The following is a 27,211-nucleotide window of genomic DNA, read 5'->3' on the forward strand; positions in this document are numbered from 1 at the left end:
TTTCCTAACATATAACATATATCACATGGAAAAACATACCTTTTGCCTTTATCACCTGAAGTTAACCCGTCTTCAGCAACCTATGTTTGTTGAAACCAAAGTTAAAGCAAAAATCACCAAACCAACAAAAACAAAGCAATGTGATATAATTACAAATTATGTTCTAAAATTAACTAGGTTTACACATTAACACAAATCACCCGAAATGTATTACTGTGGCAGTGCACATTCATAGACATTATATTACAAACACAGTGATTATGACAATAAAGACGATGATGGTAATATCACGGCAACAATAGTCAACAATATTTTCCAAAATCGGTCAAGGCTGATTATCTTATTGTTCAGGGTTAAAACGATTTGGTGTTCTTGTAACTTTCGATGTCACTTGAGATGAGAAGCAGAATTATGTGCCCTCATATACCTTAGAAAAAGACTCATACTCTTTCACTCACTGTGTCAGAATATAGTGGAAAGGCCCACAGTGTTGTTCCACTCTGTAGTACCTTCCAGAACTCTAAATATAGCACACCACTGCCCCCATCCTTCACAATGTTATACACTTGGAAGATTGTTATTCAACGCAAAACACGGCCCCACAACAACAGTGCCATTGTGATAGAACTCTTATTGAATTTTGTACTTACATTCTATTGTGTACTGCCATTGTAATTACTTTGAAGTTATTATTTTTATTTGTATGCCTGGTTAATTTTATGATGCGCCTGTGAATTCATATCATTTCAATGTTACGTTTCTGGGTCAACTTAATGTTATAGACTCCTAACAAAGTTCAGTAAAATGTGATTCTATAATAAGAAATGATACGTGACTGCCGGGAGCTTCTAGTCAGATGTGGATGATTTGTTGCTGATGAAAATGACTGTTATCGACAAAACACCACTTCCTGTACGAAACTGTCAATATCCTGTGTGATTCCTTTTACCAATGACGGCATTAACCCTCTTTCTTGTGTCCGCGCTCCTGGGTAGCAGGGGGCAACATATGCTGTTGTTTTTGACAAGCTCAGGACATGCTGACCAGACATCGTACAACGGAGTGAATACGTTAACTGACATTTAAGGTACGTGTGCGTGTGCGAACGAACGAGCGAGTGAGTGAGCGTGTGTGCCTGCGTGCGTGTGTATGTGCGTGCGTGTTCTTCCTATTTGTCATAACCCCTTTAGAGGCCTGATCATGGTGCGTTCCTGGTCCAGCATTTGTATATTATGGTGACAGCATGATGTGAGAGGAAAGCAGGGGTGATGTGGGTATCATTGATGTAACGGCATTGTAGAAACCCAACAGGGCCCCTATTCTCGAAAGGATCCTAGCCCTAGGATATCCTAACTTTGATCCTAATGTCTAGGATAGGCGTCCTACCTTATTCTCGAAAAGTATATCCTAACTTAGGACAAATACTAGGATAGGTTCTGACTTGTCCTAGGTCTATTTTAGTGGAAATCAACATGGTGTGGTTCACCAATATTACGTTGTCAAACAAATAACTCGCCTAAATTACTTTTGAATTTACAACAGCACACAGTTGTGATGAGTTAAGAAGAGTTTTTTTAGTGTATATTATCAATTTATCGGTAATGAATAGACATAATTGTTGCAATACACATATTCTTTAGGTCTCCAATAGGTTCAATTCTTACCTGTTTTAATCCCTTTTTATTCACAACATTTCTCTTTTCTGTCACATTGCTGTGAAATGTCAATGTCAAGGCCAACTTGATAAGGGAAGAAACTCCTGTTTATTTAATAGGTGCATTTTTACTTTGTGACGCATAATGGGAGTTCAAGTCATGGTTTTGATTTTTAAAAACGAAGAAAAATGAAAATATGTTTTGAACATATCTTATTGCTTTTTTGGCAGATTTGACTCTGAAGAAAAATGTTATCTCCTTCTTAAATAAATGAATTTTAAAAACGTCGTTAACTATTATTAAGTGATGAAAATATGGAATACATTAACATATAACAATATATATTTTCTGGAAGAATGGTAATTCGAACAAATCTCATTATATATTTTGAATCTATTCGAGTACGAGTTCACTCAGATATGATTTTTAATTATAACTAGAATTAATCATAATTTAATCTAGATCTACTTAGTCCACCAAAAGCGGAATTTCACCGCTTTCAAGCTCTTAACATTGATTTCTAGTCTTTCCGTTTATCTTGTAAACGAGATTGTAGTTGTGTCTTATATATGTGTTTTTCGTGGAATGAATCATGGGGTAATATTTAGGAGAATGCCCAACTTAATGAAGGTTTTTTATCTCACCTACTGAAGAGCTCGCTGTCCAAGCTGGGATAGGTGGCACAAGTTAGGACAGGGATAGGATCGTTTCGAGAATAGGTCTTATCCTAACGGTAGGATGTCCTAACTCCTGTCATAACTAGTTATGATCTGTCTTAGCTGGGACACTTTCGAGAATAGGCACCATGATGACAAACCAGGACTCACAGTCAGGATGAGCTGGGGTCACGAATCTACACATTTTTGCATCTCAGAGAGGGATGCTCCTCTGTACGGAGAACTCACCTCACTGGAGTTAGGGAACGAGTTTGTTTGCAAGTAGCTTTGGATAATATTTTATTGTCATGTCAGCTTTTATGGGCGTAGCCTATAAGTGTTTTATATTTTACAAATTTTTGAAGCACCTTAGTTCCCTAACACTATTTTTCCCTCTTTTGTTTTAGTTGACTTACTGTTGTCTAAATCAGTTTTTTCACACTTATCATTATTATTCATTCATCAGCGTATTTTACATTAAATATTTTCATTCCAGATCTAGATATACATGACAATGGTTGTCACGGGAACTGGATATTTGTTGCTGTGGATAATCCCGACCGGAGGATTACTAATGTTTGGTAAGTTTGTTTTAGTGGGATCTATATATTTTTTCAAATAAGTCTAGGTTGGGACATTGTCTGAGCTGCCTTCATTGCACTGATAATATATCTAATGCCCACATTTGCCGGTATACTCATGCATTGTCATCACAGTTATCACACAATAAATCGGACCCTTTTAGACTCCCCCCTACCCCGCCCCCCTGAGTTGATATATCTCAGTGATTAAGCTACATTACTTACAAAGGCGACTCTAAAATGAAGCTTAATTTGTATCACTATAGTATTGTTTTTGCGCCTATTTGCACCATACGGTGCATTCAGCTGTGTAAATTTGCATTGTCATGATCAGCACATTGGAGTGGCTGCAAAGAATGCAAATACAAATTATAATGTTTTACTTTTGACAAACCAATATAATGAATATATATGAACATACCCTAGTAATGAGTTTATATATTTTTAGTGAGCGGCGTTGGCGCAGCAGCATCGTGTTTGAATGGAAAATTAGTCAACTGTGTTCGTGACTCATGCAAAAGAACTAGCGCGGGGAGGACTGTGTGCGCTGAAGGTTGTGTTGACGGGTTCTACGGGATGAGTTGCAGAATCCCATGTCCTGAAGACTGCTTAGAATGCCAGCGCACAAGCGGAAGTTGCACAAAATGTTCAAATGGTCTCTTGGGAGAAAACTGTGACGTTGCATGTGAACAAATGTGTCGTGGATTTCGGTGCTTCAACAATGGAACGTGCTCGGATACTACATGTCTTGATGGGTGGTTTGGCCTGCGTTGTGAATGTAAAGCAAGTAACACTATTCAGTCAGGGGACAGAGGTAAGCACATATTTCGGTCTACAAACAATGACATAGCTACAGTGATACAAGAATCTCACAATGTATGCTTTAAGGTAGCATACAATATGCTTGACATGATACGCTTTGGTATGCCCACTCACTTTCATATTGCTGTGGTGAAACGTTTGCATTTAAAGAGCTGATATACGTTCACACCATTTCCATGTATACTGAAACATATGGATTAGCATTTTCTACAACAGGATGATACAACTATTTTTCTTTCAATGTTTGCTTACAGGCAGGATTTGTTTACCTCACTCTTGGGGGACATGCTGCAACAGAACTTGTCCAAACAATTGTAGGAACAACAGAAGTGGTCGCCTGTGTAACTTGACGACGGGTCAGTGCATCGCTGGTTGCAAGAATGGCTGGGTTGGAAAGACATGCAATTCGACCTGTAACGAAAGCAGCTGTAAGCACACGCCCACGTCCACCGTTATAGTGGAAGGTAATGCGTCATTCATATCTTCAATGATTACCAAGGTGTAGAATAACAATTTACAGGTTTCCTCATATAACGTCAGACTACGGTTGATGCAGTGAACTCTTGGGACGTATATTAATGGAGATGAACGTTCCCAACCTAACCATCGACAAGACAGATTTTAAATATGCTCTAAAGCTATTTACCATTTTCCATACAAACTGAAAAGTATTTTTGTCTAGCTTCGAAACTACTACATTGGCATAAATACAGCAGCATTACCCAAATGCACCTTTGCCTCAGGAATATTACGAGAAATGGCTGCGCGTACCAAATGCCATGAATGTCAGCCTGTTCTTTAAAATGTATATGCGTGTAATTTTAGTCCAAAGGACGTTCTCTTCGTGTTTACCGAACGAATGGGGAGAATCTTGTAGCAACACCTGCCCTGAAGGATGCACCAAAATAGACACTGCACGAGGATGTGATGTAAAAACAGGTGTCTGCATTAATGGCTGCATGGTCGGTAAGTATGGGCCTACATGTGACATGAAATGCCCTGAGAATTGTGCGAACGGAACCTGTAACATCAATGATGGGACTTGCGATTGCATCGACGGAATGTGTGGAGATGTATGTCAGCTGCCATGTGGATCTACAGACAAACCAGATGGTTAGAGCACATTACATGTATTTGATGTATAAGACTTAAAATACATTTTCGTGAAAGCCATCATAGGTACCGATTTCCAACATCTAATTTGCAATAGTCCCTAATCATAAATACTACGAATCTAATAATCATTCCCATAATGACAGGAATCGACCTAAGAAGTACCCCTTACCTGTGTTATCGTAGCCACCCGCGTACCCTTACACCTATATCAACATAAGTACTCATGTAAGGAATTATTTTGCAGGGCCTGTGTCAATGGTTTCAAGTGGAACACTGAACATAGCAGTATCAAGTCTGTTTGTCGTTGTCGCAGCACTAATCTGTTTTCAGTGTCGACACGCCATTAAGAAACACTTCATCAACAGGTGTGCCCTTTTTTTTGTTTATTTTTGAAACTGAAATGGAAGTCATGATTTCATATTGTTACGTCCCAATATGCTTTGTGTTCACATCGCCATTGATCAATAGTTAATCCTAAACCATTTAAAACGATTTTTGTATTCAAGGCAGCAATCCGCAATACCCTGTGTATGACTTCTGTAATACTGTGTAACTAATCGGGTCTGGACTAGACGAACCAGTGACTGATTCTATGAAACTGATCGGGTGGAATCACTTTTTATTTAGTCGCATCGAGTGACAACGTGAGTGGTTGTGGTGGTATGGGTGTTTAAGTTGCAGCTTGCAGTATGTAATATTCCTAGTTGTATGTCCACAGGCATGGAGATACAGGGACGAACGAACATGTGCAGGAAGAAGATGATACCGAACAGGACGTACATCTCAACGAGGGACATAGATACTATTCTATCGACGATTCTGACTTGGACAATAGCTGTTCGCAAGTCCAACAAGATGGTATGCAGTCTGACAATAACATCAACATTTTACAGAGAAATGATCGAGGAGACTCTGCAGTGTATAGTCATGATGGCTATGCAGATTGCGTTTCACTTCCTGATGAAACTGAACCAACCAATGATTTGCCGTCTGACAGTATAGTCTGCGATTCTGATGGTGTCTTACATTATATTGACAGGTCTGGCACCATCGCCATTACTTACATCACTCCACAGACATCCGGTTGAACCATGGGTCGGATGAAATGAATATGTATGTCACACTTGGCTCAAGATACATTTGTGGAGTAATTACTACCCAAAATAATATGTTTTATCCGGAATACGTTTCCATACACCGTGTTGTTTTCTTAAATATCGTCCCCCACCCCCATCTGTACATAGATATATCGCAGGAACTTCCTCGTTTTTCTTCCGTATCTTGTCAACTTTTGATCATTACTTTCAATAAAGATTTTTCAACCATAAGCCATAAGACTTTGTGTCCAGTTGTCAATAAAGCACTCACCCCAAAACATGGTCCCCAATCAGATCGTAGGCCATGAGCTAGTGTCGTTATCTTGTTCTGGAGTAAAATAGTGAATGCTCTGAGGACATTCCGTAATGTAAACGTATGGGATCGTTACAGTGACGATCTCAGTAGCGCTTAATGACTTTGTGTGAGCGGCCAAGATAAATGTACATTACTTGATGTCAAAAAAGACAATATTATGTATAAACGTTTCGAAAACGAACCTCATCAATTTCACTATAAAGATGAATGAGGTGAGCTACATTGTTTTTGGCGAATCAATCGAAAATCATCGCTACTATAGCAAGCATCTGCTGCGCTGTACACAAATACTAATGCTCAACAGAGACAGAACTATGTAGCATATGTTATATTTGGGATTGCACTTTCTTAGTACAGTACAGATTCTAGGACTATTTTTGGGTTGAGTCCCATCCGGGATTCGAACCCACACCCTCAGAGTCAGGCATCTAATCGCCAGGACACAAAGTCAGACGCCTAGATAGACCGCTCAGCCCCCCGCGACCTCCACAAAAATGGAAGTCGGACAACTGGTAGTCTAGACTGCGGACTTTGTTTACCCCTCTGATAAGTGTTAATTGGCACGGCTCCCACGGCCGAAAGCTATGAAATACACATTGCCATTTTAGAAAGTGGTCAAATGTAGCATATGTTATATTTGGGATTGCACTTTCTTAGTATAGTACAGATTCTAGGACTATTTTGGGGTTGAGTCCCATCCGGGATTCGAACCCACACCCTCAGAGTCAGGCACCTAATCACCAGCGCACAAAGTCAGACGCCTAGATAGACCGCTCAGCCCCCCGCGGCTTCCACAAAAATGGAAGTCGGACAACTGGTAGTCTAGACTGCGGACTTTGTGTACCCCTCTGATAAGTGTTAATTGTCAAGGCTCCCACGGACGAAATCTATGACATACACATTGCCACATTTTATACGGAGCATAACATCCTGCCCCGACGACCCTTAAGAGAAAGGCAACGGTATGTTGAAGCGTGCGTATTCAACGTCGACAGTTTAGATATTGTATGGGGAAACATCACGTCTCATGGTTGGACACAACTTGTCATTGTCAATGGCATCTGACAGGTCTGCGATACAGGGATGACACCATTGGGCCTCATGTGCAGCCGTTTATTCAAGGACAGAGACGTAGTACACGCTTCAGCAAGATAATGCCGGTCCACATGTGCAGCCGTTCATTCAAGGACGTAGTACACGCTTCAGCAAGATAATGCCGGTCCACATGTCGCTCGTGTTGTGACAGATTTCCTGAGACAACAAAACATTCCGGTATTGACCTGACCAGCTGTTTCTCTGGACCTGTCCCGTATCGAGCACGCTTGGGATGAGATGGAACGACGTTAACGCCGAGCCCAGAATTAGCCATTGACGTAAGCTGAATTGGGACAAGCGTTGGTTCAGACATTGAACAACATTCCCAAAGCTTTTTTCAATCGCTTAGTGTCGTCTTTGCGTCGTCATTATCAAGCCTGCATCAACGCCAATGGTGGACGCACACGATACTGGATTTGTGAAATTACTTTTGACACCACATCTCTTCAAGGGCGTGTCATGATGTCTGGTGTCAAATCATACAGATTTCGATATTATCCTGTTAAACAGTGGCTAAGGAAAACACTACATATCATGTTATAATCTTTTTGCATTAAAAAGTGGCATAACATCAAATTATGCACAGTTATTTTATTCCAGTAGTATATAAACTTTTCGAGTAACACTTGCAGCAAACTCACTTCGAATGAAATACATGTCAAAGACATATAATTTGAGTTATCGATTTACAAGTCTCAAGAAAGTCTTTGTAAAAAGACAATAACGCATTTTCAAAACGCCCTTAGATATAATACTATTTATGTTTATATTTTGTTGGCGATACGTATGTAACTCTGTTGGCGATACGTATGTAACTCTCTGGACATTTAACAGTCCATAAAGTAGCTGCCTCTGTGCCAGGCGAGGTCAGATGTTTTAGTAAAACGCAAAACTGCTACAAAAATGTAACACATGTTCTATTTGGATTACATTTTCTCAGTGAAGTGCAGATTCTAGTAGTTTTGTTGGTTTTGCACGGGATTCGCACCCTCACTCCCAGAGTCAGTCACCTAAACGCCGGCACACAAACTCAGTCGTCTAACCCACTTAGCCATTGCGGCGTGGTTGAGGTCCGGATGGACCTTGACTCCCTGCACAACAACAAGTGTACAGTCACACTGACATTTTCACCAGTGAGAGCAACACTAACGTATCTATCAAATCTCCTGTGTGGATTGAGGGTTTGGCCGAAGAGCTGGAGCCTGGTGGTTCGATTCCCTACGGCGCCACACCAAATGACATTAAAATGTTTTGTTTTTCAGGTGAAGGGGATAAAACAAAACCTGTCAGGCCCGTAGTCAGCCCACCGTGTCCTCAGTAGGTTATTCAAAAGCCACGCACACACATATACAAGCACGTTGCTATATGTGCGCAATAAGCTTAAGCGTGACGTTAAACCTTACTTCACCTCACCACGAACTGACCTTATGGTTGTTTTACTATGTCAAGGGTATGAGTCATATCACGACTGTTAAATACTATGAATAGAACCCTAGATAAGGGACACATCTTGTGCTAGATGTGAGCTAAGCGTAGTCAGTGTAGATAAATGATAAGAGGCAACGTGGATTTGGAGGAGCATGGCTGATAATGAAGCGTATTACTCACCAATATTTACTCCCGGTTTTACGCCGCTTTTAGCAATATTCCAGCAACATCACGGCGGGAGACACCAGAAATGGAGAAATCTTGACCCTTCACTTGTTTGGTCCTTAGCAATCTGTCTCCCTGGCGGTCTAGGCCGAATAAAGATATAAAAGACCCAATAAAGATTTCGTCAAAATGTTGTAAAGTTTGAAAGAACCTAGTAGCAGGACAGTTTTCAACTGGAGTCTTGGGACACTGTTTCCAATTGATGCACGTTACACACGACATTTGCGTGATTCTCAATTAATTGGTGATCTGAGCGTTTAACGCCTCTTTCAACAGTATTTCAGTTACATTACGGCTCGGCAGCTTCATGTGAGAGAACAACCACAAAGTGATGCAGATCATGAGCGTTTAAAACTTTACTCTACACATACGACCACTGGAATTACGCTGACAAATAAGGAACCATAGTCATCATAAATCTACTGTTCGAATACACGAGCATTTATCACTCTTCCTCCAACATCATCTGAGCAGTACCCTGACATCAGTGTCACTCCAATGTTTACCTTTCATACTTTCATAATGACATAAAGACCGCCTACGTGGTGTAGTGGTTAGAGCGTCCTCCCGGAGAGCGGAAGGTCGCGGATTTGATCCCCGACCGCGTCATACCAAAAGACGTTAAAATATGGTACTTGTTGGTCCCTGCCTGGCGCTCGGCAGTAATGGGTACAACAAGGACTGGTCGGCTCGGGGTCAGTATAATGTGTCTGAGTGTGGTATTCATGCTTCACTGCGACATGGTATCTCAGTTGGCTAGCACTATAAAACCAGCTTAAGTCTTGGCTAGTACAAGCAGCCGCACATACACATACACACGCATGCACGTCGTCTCAAGCGAAATATTCTCAAGCACGACGTAAAACCCAATGTCACCTCACCTCATACGTTATTGATATGTTTTCCCCTAATATGACATGTAATAATATGGAAACTTGCGGAATTGCGGTTACCTGTCCCTTGTGAATATGTAGCCAACCACAGGCTCGATACATTCATTCTGTCAGGATAGATTACTCTTAATTCCTCATAGTTCATTACCTGTTCTCTTTTAATAGTATATCTGGACTACATCAAAACCACATACAAACACAAACGAACTCTTACCTGTCTTTTCTGCAAAGTATACCTCCCTCTCTACCTTCACTAGGTAACGTGTATGACCTGAATTACACTTTGCACTTTCGAATAGACGTGTTAGAACTGGTATATTCAAACTACATGTGCACAAGGTGATAAGCGTTATATTTAGAGCACTGGTGAACTACATCTCATGCTATAAGAAGTACATACCTACATCATCATTGTAGCGACAACATATTTTAAGCTAAAATGATCTGTCTAGGTATTGTTTAGAGACTTCTGAGTGATATTATTATTAAAATATTACTTTGAATATTTAGCTTATGACGTTTACCGTTAGATGCTCTGTTGGAATTACATTGCCAAGTTTTTAAAGCTTGCAACAAATGCTTCTAGGGTTATGGGGTAAAGAAGCCTTAGATCATTCGTTGGGATTCCGGGTAAGAACATAGGTCTGCATGAACCAAAGCTTGTCACAAGAGACGACCAAGGAATGAGGTGGTCACGGTGACATGAGGTATTGCATGCTATCGTATCTCATCATGGGATGATATTGAAATTGAAATATTTCTAGATTATGTTTGATACAGCCCTAAAAATGTTCCCAATAACGCATTTAAAACTATATATGAAGTCTTTTTGCAAATGATAGGACAGAAAATGTTTACACAGCTATCTTAAATGGTATGATTCCCATTCCATATTATCCTCGCTCGCGGATATACATGCCCCTAAAGTTAGGATATACATGCCCATAAAGTTATCAGTCAAAGTAATCAATATATATTAAAAAATAGAAAGTGTGTCGATATGCATTCAGTGGTAAACTTACGGCGATAATGACATGGGATGACGCTATCTAATGCCGTGATATCGTTATTAAAAATGTATGTATATTATATTTCCTTTACTATTCTGTTTGAACTGTTACGCGTATAAAGTTACCAACGTTCATTGCTGTGATAATTCGCATTCCGGTTTCTAGGACAGCCTCCATGATCTGGCATTAGCAGCTCGGATTGTTAGTGGCTGTATCCTCAAAGGGGGTTAAACTACTGTAACATTATTGTCCTCCTGAGAGGGTATGTAAGTAACAAAACATTCAAAGTAAATTTAAACTTTCCACTTTTTTAATCGTAGAATATGTGTCTTTTTAATGTATGGCTAGATTTGTCTAAATTGCTAACGGTTGAAGGGATGGTGTACATCCAGCTAGGGTGCATGCAGGAAGCAAATGTACTGTAAGTCCCCATGGTCCCTAGTATGGTGATCAACCTTCAGTTGTTGGCAGTAGCCTATTTTATATTGTATTGTCATTTATAGTTAGGATGTTATAGATTTAATCGATAGTTTTAAATTTGTTTCTGTGATAATCTAGTTGTCCTTTGCAGACAGGTAAGTCTGTTATATAAGTTTGTTTTATACATACATACATACATACATACATACATACATACATATGGCTGAAATACTGCCGATGTGTACTTACACACACACACACTCCATGATCTGGCGGATCGAGCGTCTGCCACAACATTCGAGGTTCATCCCCGGCATACGACATACCCAAAGACACAAAAGGTACATACATATTACATACATACATACATACATACATACATACATAAATACATACATACATTTGTATAGCGCCAATATCCAGCTCAGCTCAGTTGCTCAAAGGCGCTTAGTTTTTAATAAGGTCAAGCTAACACCGCGGTAATGATTAATCTTGTTATCAAATAGCTGATAGTTGGGCGACAGCAATGACAATCTAAACCTCGACCCACTGCAAAAAAATAGTATACAGTCACATTTGGTTGTAGCATGTTTGCTTTGGGCTATATCATGCCTTATAAGGTATTGAAAACATTTGTCATTAGTCAGCAGGGTTTTCAATCTCCGGGACTGTATGAGAGTTTGGCTACAACAACGGAAACACTATCGCAGGAAAAAATACATGTACAAAAACAAAACTGCAATCGTTATACAGTGTTGAAACTTTAAGGTCACCGTGTATTTGTCAAGCTTATACATGTGACTAGCAATTGTTACAGTGCGATTATTTCACATTTTATGTGTTTGTAATTAATATGTGAGAGATATTTTTTCCACATTCCAAGGTTTTCTACCTATTTTTATATCTGTTTTATTACCCGTGTTGCATTGGAATATGCTTGTCGTGGAGGAAATATTAAATAGGACAAGATAGTAAGAAACCTTTGTCGACAAGAGATTAGGTGTTAGTGGGTGAGTGAATATCTGTAAATAATGTCTGTAAATAATAGCGTCTGGACCAGACAATCCAGTGATCAACATGAGCATCGATCTGCGCAATTGGGAACCTATGACATGTGTTAACCAAGTCAGCGAGCCTGACCACCCAATCCCGTAAGTCGCCTCTTACGACAAGCATGGGTTACTGAAGATCAATATTCTAACATTCACGGGTCAGGCGTTAGTCGTTGTATATACATACACGAAGTACATACTTTGAAGCGTATGGTAAACAAAGACGAACAAGGGGAAATGTAACCGTTTATCTCTCTGTGTGTGTGTGTTAGTGTGTTGTGTGTGTGTGTGTGTGTTAGTGTGTGTGTGTGTGTGTGTGTGTGTGTGTGCGCGCGTGTTTGTGTGATTTGAATTTGAATGTTACTTTTTAAAAGAAAGGTATTATATGATTTTATACATTTTACATACACTGACTACATGTGAGTGTAATCGTAATACCTGGCGTAAGGTAATGAATTGCCATGTGTTTCCAACTGAAGTTTCTTTCGTATACATGTATATGTATTCGTTTCACCTTTCTTTCTTTGTGATGTATACTATATGTGGTGAAGGATCACGGTAACTGAACATAGAGGCCCCCACTGGAGTGGGGAATGAAGAAATGGTAGCTACCAAGTGACACAATGTGGTTGGTTTCTCATCGTTTATTTTGAAACAGTGTAGTGCTTGTCTACAAATATACCCAAAGTACCAAAATATAGCTCATGTTGATAATACATTGTTTGGAAGCTGAAATATATTATTTACTTATTAGAACTGAAGCTAAAATAGACATATAAATAAAAACATTTTCAGTTAAACTACATCGAATCAGATACATTTATGATATTACATATACCGGTTAAATAATGTACTGTAAGTTATGTCATGAACTCTTCTAAACGTTAAATGATTATTTACTTTTAATTGGCTTATCATTGTTGATGTTCTACATCAAACTAAACAGGTAACGTGATTACAGTTTGGATGTATTCTCACTGTGCTTATGTACTGTCTGTACTTTAAATAAGGAATGAAACGAAGAAACGGTTAATCACTTTTGTATATTTTAATGTACTGTGTCTAATAGAACAGGAACATTTCACCAGTAATTTCTATATAGATATGGTAGTGCTACGGTAATTACAAGATTTGTATTCAACTTGTATAATGGCCAAGTTTTGTGTTTATCACAATATAATACAGATAAAACATATGTGAAATATATTTCCAGTAACACTTAGTTTTAAAAAACTTGTATAGTAAGTTTGATGATCAATGTATGCAAATTAGGTTGGCGATTTTCGTGTTCTCCTTGACATCTGGCTTTAGATAGTTTGAATTTTGTGAACAATAAACAATGTTCTAACAATAAAATGACTTATCAATTTTAAAAAAATATATCATTTCCAGTTATCAGTTGGTGCACATTTCGTGAGAATAGGTGGTAAACCTCTTTCTAATACTAAAACTATTTCTGGGTAAAAGTACAGATATTCTGCTGCTTACAAGGAAAGAGAAACACTAAAAATATTTTAGTTTACTAGATGAAACAAATCTACACCATAGGTGGCTGTGGAATTGGTGTGTAAAACAGATCAATACACCATTTCATCTTCTTCTACTATTGGACAGATGCCTAAAATTCCAGGTTTGAAACTTGAATAGTTTGTAATATCCGGTGCACTGGATCAAATGGAAAATAATGTTTTAATAGAGTTAAACATAGAGTTAGTTGGCTTAAATGCCGCTTTGAGTGAGTAGGAAGTAAAATGTAGATCACATCGCTGAATAAAACATACCTGTCACAAAGGTAAAACACCAGCAAGATATCACAAAATTCGTGTCTTAAACTAACCATTTCCAATTCTAAAATATTCTGTTCAGCACATATATCACCAGCAACCGTCTCATCACCCTATTGGGAATTACGCTGCTTTGAATAGTTACATCGCAGTGAGTCACCTGAGGTTGGAGTAAGCCCGAATTCATGGAGGTCATAGGTTTGCATGTGCATAGGCGTAGTCATTTGAAGATGAGGTAATGACCTCACCAACGACTTTATGCGACTTCGGTACAAACATAGTCTAAGGAATCTTATGTCTCAATTTGAGATCTGTAGACAATGATTTCCATCTTTTTCCCAAGAAAAGGGTAGCATAAAATAGACTGCAGCAAATCAGAAATGTTGGAAGTTCGTCGCCAATTCTTAGAACATACGACATAGTTCACTAGGTGGGTAACTCATTATTCTTAGTGAGTGAGTTAAGATTTATAGTCACATCAGCAATATTTCAGTCATATCGTGACTTAAAAAGTTATAAATTGAAAATAAATGAAATTAGATTACAAAAACCTGTCGACGAAGGACAGTAAATTAACTAGATTATCACAGATGGAAACGTAAAACCAGTAATCAAATCTAAAACATTTTAACTACAGAGGACAACACAATATAAAAGCAGGCTATATATTGCCAACAACTGAAGGTAGATCACCATACTAGGGACTCATTATTCTTAACTCGTAGGTAATTGTCTACATGGGTCACCTTGTTGGCGTGGTCACAGACCTGTATCGGTGGAGAAAACAACTGGCGACATATTCAATGACGTTCTTATCCATGGTCAATGTTATTGTGGGGAATGTACAGCCGGTGTCAATACAGACAATAGTGTTAGGAGAATGTGACCAACAGTTCTATATTTGTTAAGCAATCTATCAGGGACTAAAATGCATCTCCCAACTCTGAAGTGACCTCTGAAGAGACTAGTGAAAAGTTTAAGTTGTGTGTCAAGTACTGTTTGGAGTTCTTGAACAGTAACCACACGGTTATTACTCGACCTTTAGGACATGGCCACTGCGCCGGAAAGAAGAGTTGAGTTGAGTTTTTAGTTTTACGCCGCTTTTAGCATTATTCTAGGAATATCACGTCGGAGGACACCAGAAATGGGCTTCACAACCGGGGTCCTCGGCGTGAGCGCCGGAAAGGGCGAGGGTCCGACTCTGCTGGTCCACGGAAACGTCGTTCGATTTGACGTCCCTTCCTCACATACATCCAGAGACAGGAACGTCTGGCGTGGTACAGGCTCCGAGAAAAACGCAACCTGAGGACATGGCGTAGGGTTCATTGGTCTGATGAAAGTTGTCGCGTTTGGAAACGTCGTTATGAGGCCTATCACATGAGATGATACTTGCAGCTGAACTCTTTGGTGGTGGCTCAGTGTAGGGTTGTGTTACGTATGACTGCAAGTTTGATCTCCTTACAGTGCATGGGGTCATTCAATGGTCAACGTTATCAATAGTAAGCACTGGTTACCGCCGTAATGCCACATTTTGATAAACATCCCCTTGTCAGCCGTATGACATTCAAGGATGACAAAGCTGGACCTCACTATTTTCCGTCATCGCCTATGGCAGAACAACGCCGTGGAAACATTACCATGGCGGCAATGAGCACAGATATGAACCGTTGAACATCTTTGGAACTATCTAGGGTCGAGGTCTAGGGTATATCTAGGGTCGAGGTCTAGGGTATATCTAGAGGTCGAGGTCTAGGGTATATCTAGAGGTCGAGCAAGAGATCCTCCTGTTCGGAATTTACAGTAATTGACGCACGCATACCGTGAAGAATGGCAGAGGATTCCAATGCTGATATTTCGCCGCTTGACTGCCAGTATGACGTGACTGGCAGATGTTATCCTTGCGAGAGGTGGCTGCACCAGGTACTAACGTGGTCGGCGGTGCTGGTTCATACAATCACAGGAACACTTTAAAACTTTCCTGTATTTTTACAGTAAACTACTGGCAGCTGAGCTGCCAAACTTTTACCGTGAAAAACACGGTATACCGTAACAATAACAGCAATCTGTAATAGTATTTACTGCAAAATATTACAGAACAAAGCCGTAAGAGTTGAGCTCTGAACCTTCGTGTATTTCTACTTACTTTTAAACTTTACTATCAGAATATGAATGGGGAATTACAAAATATATATTACTCGACTCAACCTCAACCTAATTCCATCCAACCTCTTTGATAAGATGCTGCAACCTGATCCATATCTTGTCAACAAAAGAAGACTCAAAGGAAGTTTTAAGCAATTTTATTAAAACAAGAAATACATCCAAGCATAGGACAGACAACTCCCTGTAGGTGACACAATACTCAACATCTGAAAGTAGTTCATTGGGATTAATGGTTGTTCACATAATATAAGAATATAACTGGAGAATGTCCCATATGTATGCTTTCACTTGATGAAAGATGAAAGCAACAGCTCATGCCCGATGTAGGTAAGTGTAAAAAACCAAAACAAAAACAAAACCATGAAATGAACATAAAATTATTTATTTCTTCTCTTCTGTTGGCACTTCTCGTATCAACTGCACATATTCCCACTTCCCCAACATCCACCCCCTCCCCCTACTTGTATGTATGGCCAGTCCCTTAATGCCAATCGACAAGATCTGTCATTATTGTAGCAAGACTCTGCCCACTCAGGCCTCGATCAATTCAAAGTCTGCAACTTCACTGATGAGCTTGAGAACTTTCACACACATGACTGTCTTCTTTCTTTTTCCCTTGCAACCTTTGATCTTTTGTCTGGATTAATGTGGACGAAGCACCTGGAAATTGAAGAAATGACATTGAATCATTGTTTCTGCATTATTAAAAAGTCGTTAAATATTTCACAACCGATCTGGGTCATGTTAGTAGGACTAAGTGAACTAAAGATTACATTTTTAGGAAAAACAGAAAATCTGCAATCATTCTTTCATCTTCTTACTGGAGGTGGGTGGGTCAGTGAGACAGGTCGCACATACTTTTAACACCTACAAACAGACAGGACAAGGATAACAGCTATTATCAGTGAATGTAGGCTTCAAACCCACGATAAATAGAACATGGCTGTTAAGGGACATAGCTCTGTACAACAATTTAAGGTAAACATGCAGAACCGCTGCTCTTTGCTGGGAGTTTTGTTTCAACCTGAATACCAGCATTTCCATAGTTCTAGTGGTCCCAAGCTGTGTGTTAAATTCAACAGTTTGTTAAGATATACGAATCATTACCTCTGTATGAACTCGAGTGTGGCAGCAGTCCCAGTCTAATATGCTATGTTAAACTCATAGATATGACGGCGGACATCATAATATAAGACCGCCTCCGTGGTGTAGTGGTTAGAGCGTCCGCCCGGAGAGCGGAAGGTCGCGGGTTCGATCCCCGACCGCGTCATACCAAAAGACGTTAAAATATGGTACTTGTTGGTCCCTGCCTGGCGCTCGGCATTAATGGGTACAACAAGGACTGGTCGGCTCGGAGTCAGTATAATGTGTCTGAGTGGGGTATTCATGCTTCACTGCAGCGTAGTATCTAAGTGGGCTAGCACTATAAAACCAGCTTCAGTCTGGGCTAGTACAAGAAGCCGCACATACACATACACACGCATGCACGTCGTCATATGAGCGAAATATTCTCAAGCACGACGTTAAACCCAATTTCACCTCACCTCATAATGACATAATGAACATCGATCTACGCATTTGGGTGTCTACCAAGTCAGCGAGCCTGACCACCCGATGCTGCCAGTCGCCGCTTACGGCAAGCATTGGTTAGTCACGGGTTGAATTTGGTTTTCAAAGCTCATACAACGTCTGTAGTGTTTTCAACCTTGTCATATACAAAAGGTGGATGGTGTTTGATTAGTGTACATGTGCATGTGCAATATTTTAATATGTACTTATTTCTGATATGAGAATATGCATCACAGATATAAAACACATGCCATTCATCTTAAACAACGAAGATACCATTTAATTTGCAAAACAGACAATGCCTTTCATTATATACAACATTAATGTATCTACCAGTTTCAACTGCTAGTTTAAAATTACAACACCGAAATCGGGCATATGTAATTTTTAAATATCATTATTTATCAAGTAGCTCTCTACATTTAATAAAGATTTGAATTGCTTATAGTAAAAACATTCATGGCTGCTATCCAAAGATGATTGCCGAGATTGGAATAAATTATCATGTAATCTCTGTTTAATGATTCAATAAATATTTTGTGATCACCAATTTCCTGGCTTATCCAAACAGATCCAAAACCAAATTGAAAAGAATATTTATAATTTTAGTTGCCCATGAATTTTGTGTCCTACCCTGTCTAAAGATAATAGCATAAAATAACATTGTTTTGGTAATCTATAGTCGGCATGTTTAGAAGTCTGCACCAGTATTTCACTGCATTGGTTGTATAAGTAAACTGTAAAGGCACTCTTCCACATTCACCCAAAGTCATATTGTTGAAGGTGGATTTTCCAAGTTTCAAAACATATTTACAAAATTTAATATGGACAGATTCAATAGTATTACAGTAGGATGTGCCCCAGATTTAAGACCCATAACATAGAATGGGTGATATCATACCATCAAAAATCTTAAATATATCTGAACAATTAATGCTGCCAAGTTTCCTTTGGAAATGTTTAACAGAGAATATTGCCGTATTAGCTTGCGATGCAAGGCAAGATGTAGCTTTTCTCCAGGATGATTTAGGAGTGAACATAATTCCAAGGTACTTGTAAAATAATACAGGTTCAATAACATTACCATTATAAAACCAATTTTCATATGAGCGCAAGGGACCACCATTTCTAAACACAATAATCATGGTTTCTATAAATTCGTGCTATACCAGTTTGCTCACAAAATTTACCAAGTACATTAATCATTTTTAGCATTCTGTGCACAGCTATTGCTGACACATCATCAGCAAACATAAGAGAGTAGAGATTGCTAATAGAAGAAGAAACTGTAATACCTTGACCTGTTTCAGGTAATCAGGCTCATTGAGGTGGTTGTTTGCATAATCCGACGGCATGAGACCTTGACCACTGGATTGCCTGTTATAGATTACATTTCTTACATACCACCGTCGCATATCAGTTATATTACTGAGTGGGGCGTTAAACAAACAAAGTTTATCCAATGGTTTGTACTTACTTCCTGGTTTTCAGTGTGTAACGCAGGGATAGAGGGCAGACGGGGTTATCTCCCTTGTATAGCACAGGGACTTAGTTCATGTTCACGGTTTTCATATCTTATAGACCCCCACGTACTTTCACATTCGTTTGTCAACTTGGAGATGTACTTCTTTGAGTGGCATTTAGAAGTTGGTGTGATGTAGAACGAGGAGAGTTCTATGGATATACAACTTCTTTAATATAATATGAGCGACGTTTCGGTGTATCTACTAACACCGTTATCAAGCAAATGATGTACAATACTAGAGGCAAGGTATACTCTCCCAAACAAGAAACGCATATAGGAATTTCAACTGTATTTTTATGTTTATTTTGAAACATCTTGTAGGCTTTATGAGTCAATGAAATATAGCGAAATTGCACACTGGGAATGCAGACTTATCCGTCTTTGGCACCAACTCGAGGAAAGTCAGTTTGAGTGTCACATGGAGACGTGTGGTGGCGCTGAAGTCAATACCTCGTGTAACCACCGTGGGCATCCAGAACTGCACGGCATCGCCTCGGCATCGAACGAATAAGTCTCAGAATCTCGTGTTGCCCAATCGCAGCCCACTCTGCCTGTAGTGCCTGTGCGAGTTGCTGAAGTGTCTGGGGCTGAGGGTTACGGCGTCACACCCGTCTGTCCAGGGCATCCCACAGATGTTCGATCGGGTTTAAGTCCGGTGATCTTGATGGCCAGGGGAGCACATTGATGTTGTGGTTCTGGAGGAAGTCTCTAGTGTGACGTGCTGTGTGGGGCCTGTCATTGTCCTGTTGAAACAACTCCCTCTGGCGATCAATGATTCGAAGGAGGTGTGGGCGTAGGATTTCGTCACAGTACCGTTGAGCTGTCAGGTTGCACTGGATCATCACCAAATCACTTCTCCTACGGCAGGTCATCGCTCCCTACAACATAACACTTCCCCGGTAGAATCTGTCCACCTGGGGAACGCATGCGTCGGCGAAACGTTCACGTCGACGTCTGTACACCCGCATTCTTCCATCGCGTCGTTCCAATAGAAATCGTGATTCATCACTGAACCAGATACTACGCCAATTCGGTAGGTTCCAGGCCTGAACGTTTGTGCACCATTGAACTCGATGTCGACGATGTTGTTGTCGAAGCACAGGGCAAAAATAAGATCTTCTAGCACGTAGACCAGCCTCTCTCAACCTGTTCCTGACGGTCTGTGCAGAAAGCCTCCTCAATCCGGGTATTTGTCGAGCGGTACTGGTCGTCGTAGCTGTTCGATAATGCAGGTGATGTACCCGGATGTAGCGATCCTGCGCCGCAGTGGTCGCTCGAGGTCGCCCACTACGAGGGGCATCTGCTACCGCATTCTGCCAGCGATATCTCTCCCAGAGCCGTGAAATGGTGCTTTTGTGAACATTCATGCGTCGGGCAACCGCACGTTGAGACTGGCCAGCTCCAAGCAAACCAATGGCAATATGACGGTTGGCTTCACTTAGACGTGGCATTTTGCGTTCGTCAACAATATTCCAAATACAGTGAATAATCGACAGACAGCGATCAGCCTTTTATACCCATCATTGAGACTATCTGATCCCCAACTTTCACGTGCATTGCATGTGAATTGTGTGTTCTGTGACACAACACGCCGAAATTGAAAATCATGCTGTTAAATATGGGTATTTTACGGATGGTGCGTTTTGTTGTGATGTTACAAAACATAAACACCATAGGACTCATGAACAGTGCAATACGGAAGCGTAGTAGGGCCACAGTGAAAAAGGTTTTTGGTCTTACTATCTCCTACGTAGTACTTAATAACTCCTACGTAGGACTTAGTATCTCCTACGTAGGACTTAATATCTCCTACGTAGGACTTATTTCTCCTACGTACGACTTAATATCTCCTACGTAGGACTTAGTATCTCCTGTAGGAGATGATCGATATATGTTTATATGGCTTAATCTGAAACGGTCGACTTAAAGCCCCAGACACGCACACAATCTCCTGGTTCACTGTTTCAGTCACTGTAAGAGTCTACAGTCATTCGTTTCATTCACTATTAGAGTCTACAGTTATGTGTTTCATTTACTGTTAGAGTCTACTATCATGTGTTTCAATTTGCTATTAGAGTCTACTGTTACCTTCACTATTAGAGTAATGTGTTCAACTAATTGTTGCACATTAGTACTGTGTTGGACCGACTGTTATACTTTACTGCCTTGCGTTCAGTTTACTCTACTATTACGCGTTGCAGTTAGTTCACTGTTATATATTGCACTTGGTTACACTTTACTATTATGCACTGGCTATTTCAGAGGTCGTTGCACATGAATCATAATCTGCGTGTACAGACGTGTCTTAGACTATAGGTGGCAATCTATGTGCACGTATCCCCTTATATTTATACAAATAACTTTAATGACAATTCTTTGCCTTTTTGAATTTCGTATTGTTTTACGCCGCACTCAACACTTGTCCACCCCAGTCAAGTCAACCTGTAAACAATTACGAATAAAACCGCAAACGAGCGTTGCATCCGATCCAACCTAGCCCTATAAAGACAAGCAACAACTTGCGGAGGTCGTGTTATAACCCGAGTTTCATATCACAACCTCACCCCAACCATCCCACCCACCTCTCTTTGTGTGTGTGTGTGTGTGTGTTTGTGTGTGTGAATAGATGTATGTATGATAGATTAAACATAACCATACCCAAACCTCCATAACTGCAATTAGAACAGGGTCCACGTCACCCTAACGTAATACACACACGATAACACTGTACAGTAAAACCGCGTTAGTGTCATGAATATTCACTGACTCTCATTTCAACTATCTAACGTCCTGCATAGCCAAACATTTCTCAACTTAATAACCATCCTTAAAAAGGAGATACTAAGTCCTACGTAGGAGATACTAAGTCCTACGTAGAAGATACTAAGTCCTACGTAGGAGATACTAAGTCCTACGTAGGAGATACTAAGTCCTACGTAGGAGATATTAAGTCCTTCGTAGGAGATAGTGACCCCCCAAAAAAATTTCACCGTGGCCCTACTACGCTTCCGTAGTGCAAAACCTTTTGTATAATGAATCACGTTTTAATTCATTGCTACATGAAATTGCTATTTTCATGATGCGTTTCTTTTTTGGGAGAGTATATATACATACATAGTAAAGTTGAACAGTAAGTGATTGGTGTTTGCACAATTAATGAGGTTAATGTACAGGGTTGGAGGATGTTTACACAAGAAGGCAATTGTTACACAGAGTAAGCTATGGGGGATTATTGGGAGGAATCCAGTGATATGACAGACAGGAAAATAATGGGATTAAGATTACTTGGTGATGAGTTGGTTGTAGCCAGTGGGGATGTAATATCCTTGGTCTCTGTTCATGGCCGGTTGGAGTCTCTTGATGTGAATGGCTTCTAGTAGCTTTCTAATCTTGTAGTGGGTGTGATTACTGGTGAGTACATTGATGCTGTTCCATAGGATGTTGTGGTGTTGGGTGAGCTTGGGTGTGGTCAGAGATGGCAGATTTGGAGTCTTTCACAGAGGATTGATGTTCTTTGATTCTTACAGGGAGGGGTCTTGAGGTTTCACCGATGTACGTGTCTCCTCAGTCACACTGTATGTGGTAAACTGTGCCTGAAGGGTCTACTTTAGTTGTGGGGGTTGGTCTTCCATTGGCTTTTAGGTTGTTTGAAATTCCGGGTCAGAATACATCCCCGAAACATCTGCTATATTAAAAGGGGACCGTGACAATCAGGTAGTCAGGCTCGTTGACTTACTTGAATGAGTGTCATCATTACACAACAACGTGATTCGGTGCTCTCAACATTGACCACTTTCATGTCTGATTCGATTATTGACAGACAGCCATTATATGCCTGGAACGATACTTAAAACAAACAAAGCAAACCACTCCTCTGAATCACTTTAATGTGTGCATATTCGTTTTTGTATCGTATTTTATTTGCTTGTCGCATTTTGTTGTTCTGGATAAACTCGGCTATTGTTATTGAATCTGGTCCTGATTCTGATGGCTGATGGTCCGTGGCCTTTCATCCTTAATGTCAATATCCTGGGTAGACAACAGGTACAGTCCTTTCAGCTCGTAGTGATCACTCATCTGCAAATTCATAACACAAATCCCCATGGTCCCTAGTATGGTGATCTACCTTTGGTCGTTGGCAATCTATAGCCTGTTTTTAAATTGTATTGTCATTTATAGTCAAAATATTTTAGATTTAATTACTAGTTTTAAATTCATTTCTGTGACAGTTATTTTACTGTCCTTTGCAGACAGGTAAGTATATTAGCTAACCTTGTTTTTATTTGTATACTGTGGAAGTCCGTACACGTATACTGTATGCTCCGTATTGAGAAACTGTACATCATAGGACCACTTTTGTATACTGATTACAGATTGGTCAATCCTAGTTATTTCTTTTATCCTTAATGCCGAGCTGACAGGGTTACATCAAGTACCATAATTATAGGTATGTTTGTATGACACGATCGGGAATTGAATCTCAATCCACTTGATCACTAGGATGATTGTAACTGTTAGGTATGAAATATAATGTTATTCAGTGTGATTACAAATGGGTGTTAAAATGACGAATATCGAGTGTAATACATGTTATCCGTGTAATTGAGACCTGCCAGTATTGTTATCACTGCTATTGCCAACACTGGTTCAAGTCCGATTACCAGCGCTATTGAGGACCATCAGCGCTGGCTACCACTGCCAATGAGGATCTTCCATACTGGTTACAAGTGTCACTGGTGTCCTTCCATATAAATAACCAGTACCATTAAATATGCACCTTGAAACTAGCAGCGCAATACCTACGATTTTAACCCCCATGTAACTATCCATATTCATGACACACTTATTCTTGGTTGTGTGATTATTTTGACCCTTCAGGTGCACCATACATTGATCTGTTTTAATTCAGAAGAATCTTGAAAATGACTACATAGAAATATTTTTGAGGGTCAGTTTATCTATATAGTAACTTAAATTGAGATTTGGATATGTTCCTTTGCTACGGATGATGGTAACATATCGATACGATGAAAATATGGGGTGTTTTCTATGTGTATATCTGTCCTGTTAGTTACCATCGGGGATCTGTAATACAGCTAACAAGTGACACAGAGGACCTTCCGTACCGGTTACCAGAACCATCGGAGATCTTTACTACAGGTCACAAGTGTCACAGAGGACCTTCCATACCGGTTACCAGAACCATCGGAGATCTTTACTACAGGTCACAAGTGTCACAGAGGACCTTCCATACCGGTTACCAGAACCATCGGAGATCTTTACTACAGGTAACCATCGGAGATCTTTACTACAGGTCACAAGTGTCACAGAGGACCTTCCATACCGGTTACCAGAACATCGGAAATCTTTACTAAGGTCACAATCAGAGGATCGGTTATGTAATACAGCTAACAAGTGTCACAGAGGACCTTCCATACCGGTTACCAGAACCATCGGAGATCTTTACTACAGGTCACAAGTGTCACAGAGGACCTTCCATACCGGTTACCAGTACCATCGGAGATCTTTGCTACAGGTAACAAGTGTCACAGAGGACCTTCCATACCGGTTACCAGAACCATCGGTCACAAGTGTCACAGAGAGGACCTTCCATACCGGTTACCAGAACCATCGGAGATCTTTGATACAGGTAACAAGTGTCACAGGGGACCTTCCATACCGGTTACCAGAACCATCGGAGATCTTTGCTACAGGTAACAAGTGTCACAGGGGACCTTCCATACCGGTTACCAGAACCATCGGAGATCAGGTAACAAGTGTCACAGGGGACCTTCCAGGTACCAGAACCATCGGAATCTTTGCTACAGGTCACAAGTGTCACAGAGGACCTTCCATACCGGTTACCAGAGACCATCGGAGATCTTTGCTACAGGTCACAAGTGTCACAGAGGACCTTCCATACCGGTTACCAGTACCATCGGAGATCTTTACTACAGGTAACAAGTGTCACAGAGGACCTTCCATACCGGTTACCAGAACCATCGGAGATCTTTACTACAGGTAACAAGTGTCACAGAGGACCTTCCATACCGGTTACCAGAACCATCGGAGATCTTTACTACAGGTAACAAGTGTCACAGAGGACCTTCCATACCGGTTACCAGAACCATCGGAGATCTTTACAACAGGTAACAAGTGTCACAGAGGACCTTCCATACTGGTTACCAGAACCATCGGGGATCTTTACTACAGGTCACAAGTGTCACAGAGGACCTTCCGTACTGGTTACTAGACGGAGTCATTGAGAAGCGTCCATACCAGTAACCAGTGACACCGAGGACCTATAACACTGGTTATTTGTGACAATGATGATCTTCAAACAGTTTACCAGTACCACATGCGACCTTTCCTTAAGGTTAACAGTGTGACAGAGGAATGTACATGCTGGGATTTTCGTTACATCTTAAGAAAGATGTATCGGTTCTTTATAGGTAATTAGTGCCTATAACTGAACATCCCATTTCGCACGTCAGATAATCATTATCACTTATCACATATGTACCGTGTTATGTCCCGTTATTTAGTGAGGCAACTGCTAACGTCGATGCATAGACTCGTTACATGGTTAGAAGAGATATTAGTATTTCGGCACATTGTGTGTTTGTGATTCTCAAAAAACCTTCAGCTTTCACATTGTGAGCGGAGATCGCGACCATTGTTATCCTTGACTCCACGGGGATGCCAGGCTAAAGGGGATGAGTTGCGACTGTATACGTGCTCGAATCCGATGATCGTGAGTTTGAATCCCAGCTTCGCTATGTTGGTTTTACTGCCAGGCTGTCTCTCACAATAAACATGCATTGATGCAGTTCAGTCACTCCTGGACTATCCACGAATCAATCCGCGAGAAGCACCTGTAAAATTGTGCACCCACTCGCCTGTTTGGTCTGTGAAGGAACAGACAGTGGGCGGATAGCGAAAATCGCTGCACTGACCTCTCATTTCATCTGTAAGGGTCCAATTATGCCACAACAATTTCACATCTCAGTGTGGCGGCAACATAACCTCTCCCCTTGGACAAGACAACCTGTCGGTACACTAACCGGAAAACGTCACCATTGGACAAAGAGATATTGTTATGGATCTGGACTTAATTTATCTGCTGCCTTCCCAGCTCATCCCAAATATGTTCGACCTGTGTCAAATCAGGGGTTCAGGAAGACCTGTCAATGACATCAACACCAGCGTTACATAAGAAGCTGTGGAACGACAGTATGTGGAAGAGCGTTGTCATGTTGAAATGTTGACTGGCCAAAACTTTGTCCCGAGCAGGACAATTGCCACCCAGTTATTTTTACTATGATAGTGAGGATAATTGCCATCCAGAATAATTCAGATCAAATCCAAATGAATATCCTTACTTGGAGGTTACTTTTTCAGTAATTGTTTTTTGAGATTGTATCATTTTGATGTCACTTGGTAACGCATTCCAAAAATCTACTGTACTTGGTCAAAATGATTTTGAATATACCCGTGTTTTTACGCGAATATTTTGTGAATTTCTCAATCGGTACGAGTTACCGGTCGAAACGCTGTCTGGGACAAGATTACATAAATAATCTGGTGCTTTGCCGTTTATCATTTTATGGAAGAGGGTTATTTTTTGCACACGTCTTCTCTCAATAAGGGATATGCCAAATCATCCATTGCTCATTTAAACTAAAATGTCCAAGTGTTCAGATCAACTTAACGAAATGTGTAATGTATACCTGAAAAATGTAATTGGTATTGTATTTGCTAGTGCATTGTATTTAACACAATGCTATTTTAATAGTGCTTGATC

At 40.3% G+C, this 27,211-nt stretch overlaps 2 protein-coding genes and 1 long non-coding RNA gene across 3 annotated transcripts in view; 1 reads left to right on the forward strand and 2 right to left on the reverse strand.

Annotated features, from left to right (window-relative positions):
• LOC124289750 (multiple epidermal growth factor-like domains protein 10) overlaps positions 1–4,090 on the reverse strand; it is a 37,793-nt gene extending 33,703 nt beyond the window's left edge. The window contains exon 1 of the mRNA XM_046726396.1: positions 3,984–4,090. The gene's annotated coding sequence lies outside the window, so the exon portion shown is untranslated. The remainder of the gene's footprint in view (positions 1–3,983) is intronic.
• On the forward strand, positions 725–6,152 carry LOC124289757 (platelet endothelial aggregation receptor 1-like). Its single transcript, XM_046726400.1, has 7 exons — positions 725–1,087; positions 2,808–2,892; positions 3,341–3,706; positions 3,969–4,178; positions 4,540–4,827; positions 5,075–5,195; positions 5,549–6,152. The coding sequence occupies exons 2-7, from the start codon at positions 2,820–2,822 to the stop codon at positions 5,916–5,918; spliced, it is 1,428 nt and encodes a 475-aa protein (XP_046582356.1). The 5' UTR covers positions 725–1,087; positions 2,808–2,819; the 3' UTR covers positions 5,919–6,152.
• Positions 6,153–16,435: 10,283 nt separating this feature from the next.
• LOC124289754 lies at positions 16,436–19,367 on the reverse strand. Its single transcript, XR_006901751.1, has 2 exons — positions 19,178–19,367; positions 16,436–16,973 (listed from the first exon to the last, which is right to left on the reverse strand). It is a non-coding gene; the product is annotated as an uncharacterized LOC124289754 (long non-coding RNA).
• Positions 19,368–27,211: the final 7,844 nt, after the last annotated feature.

The sequence above is a fragment of the Haliotis rubra genome, unplaced genomic scaffold (assembly GCF_003918875.1).
Source record: "Haliotis rubra isolate DU_JTF1 unplaced genomic scaffold, ASM391887v1 Scf449, whole genome shotgun sequence".
NCBI classification, from domain to species: Eukaryota; Metazoa; Mollusca; class Gastropoda; order Lepetellida; family Haliotidae; genus Haliotis; species Haliotis rubra.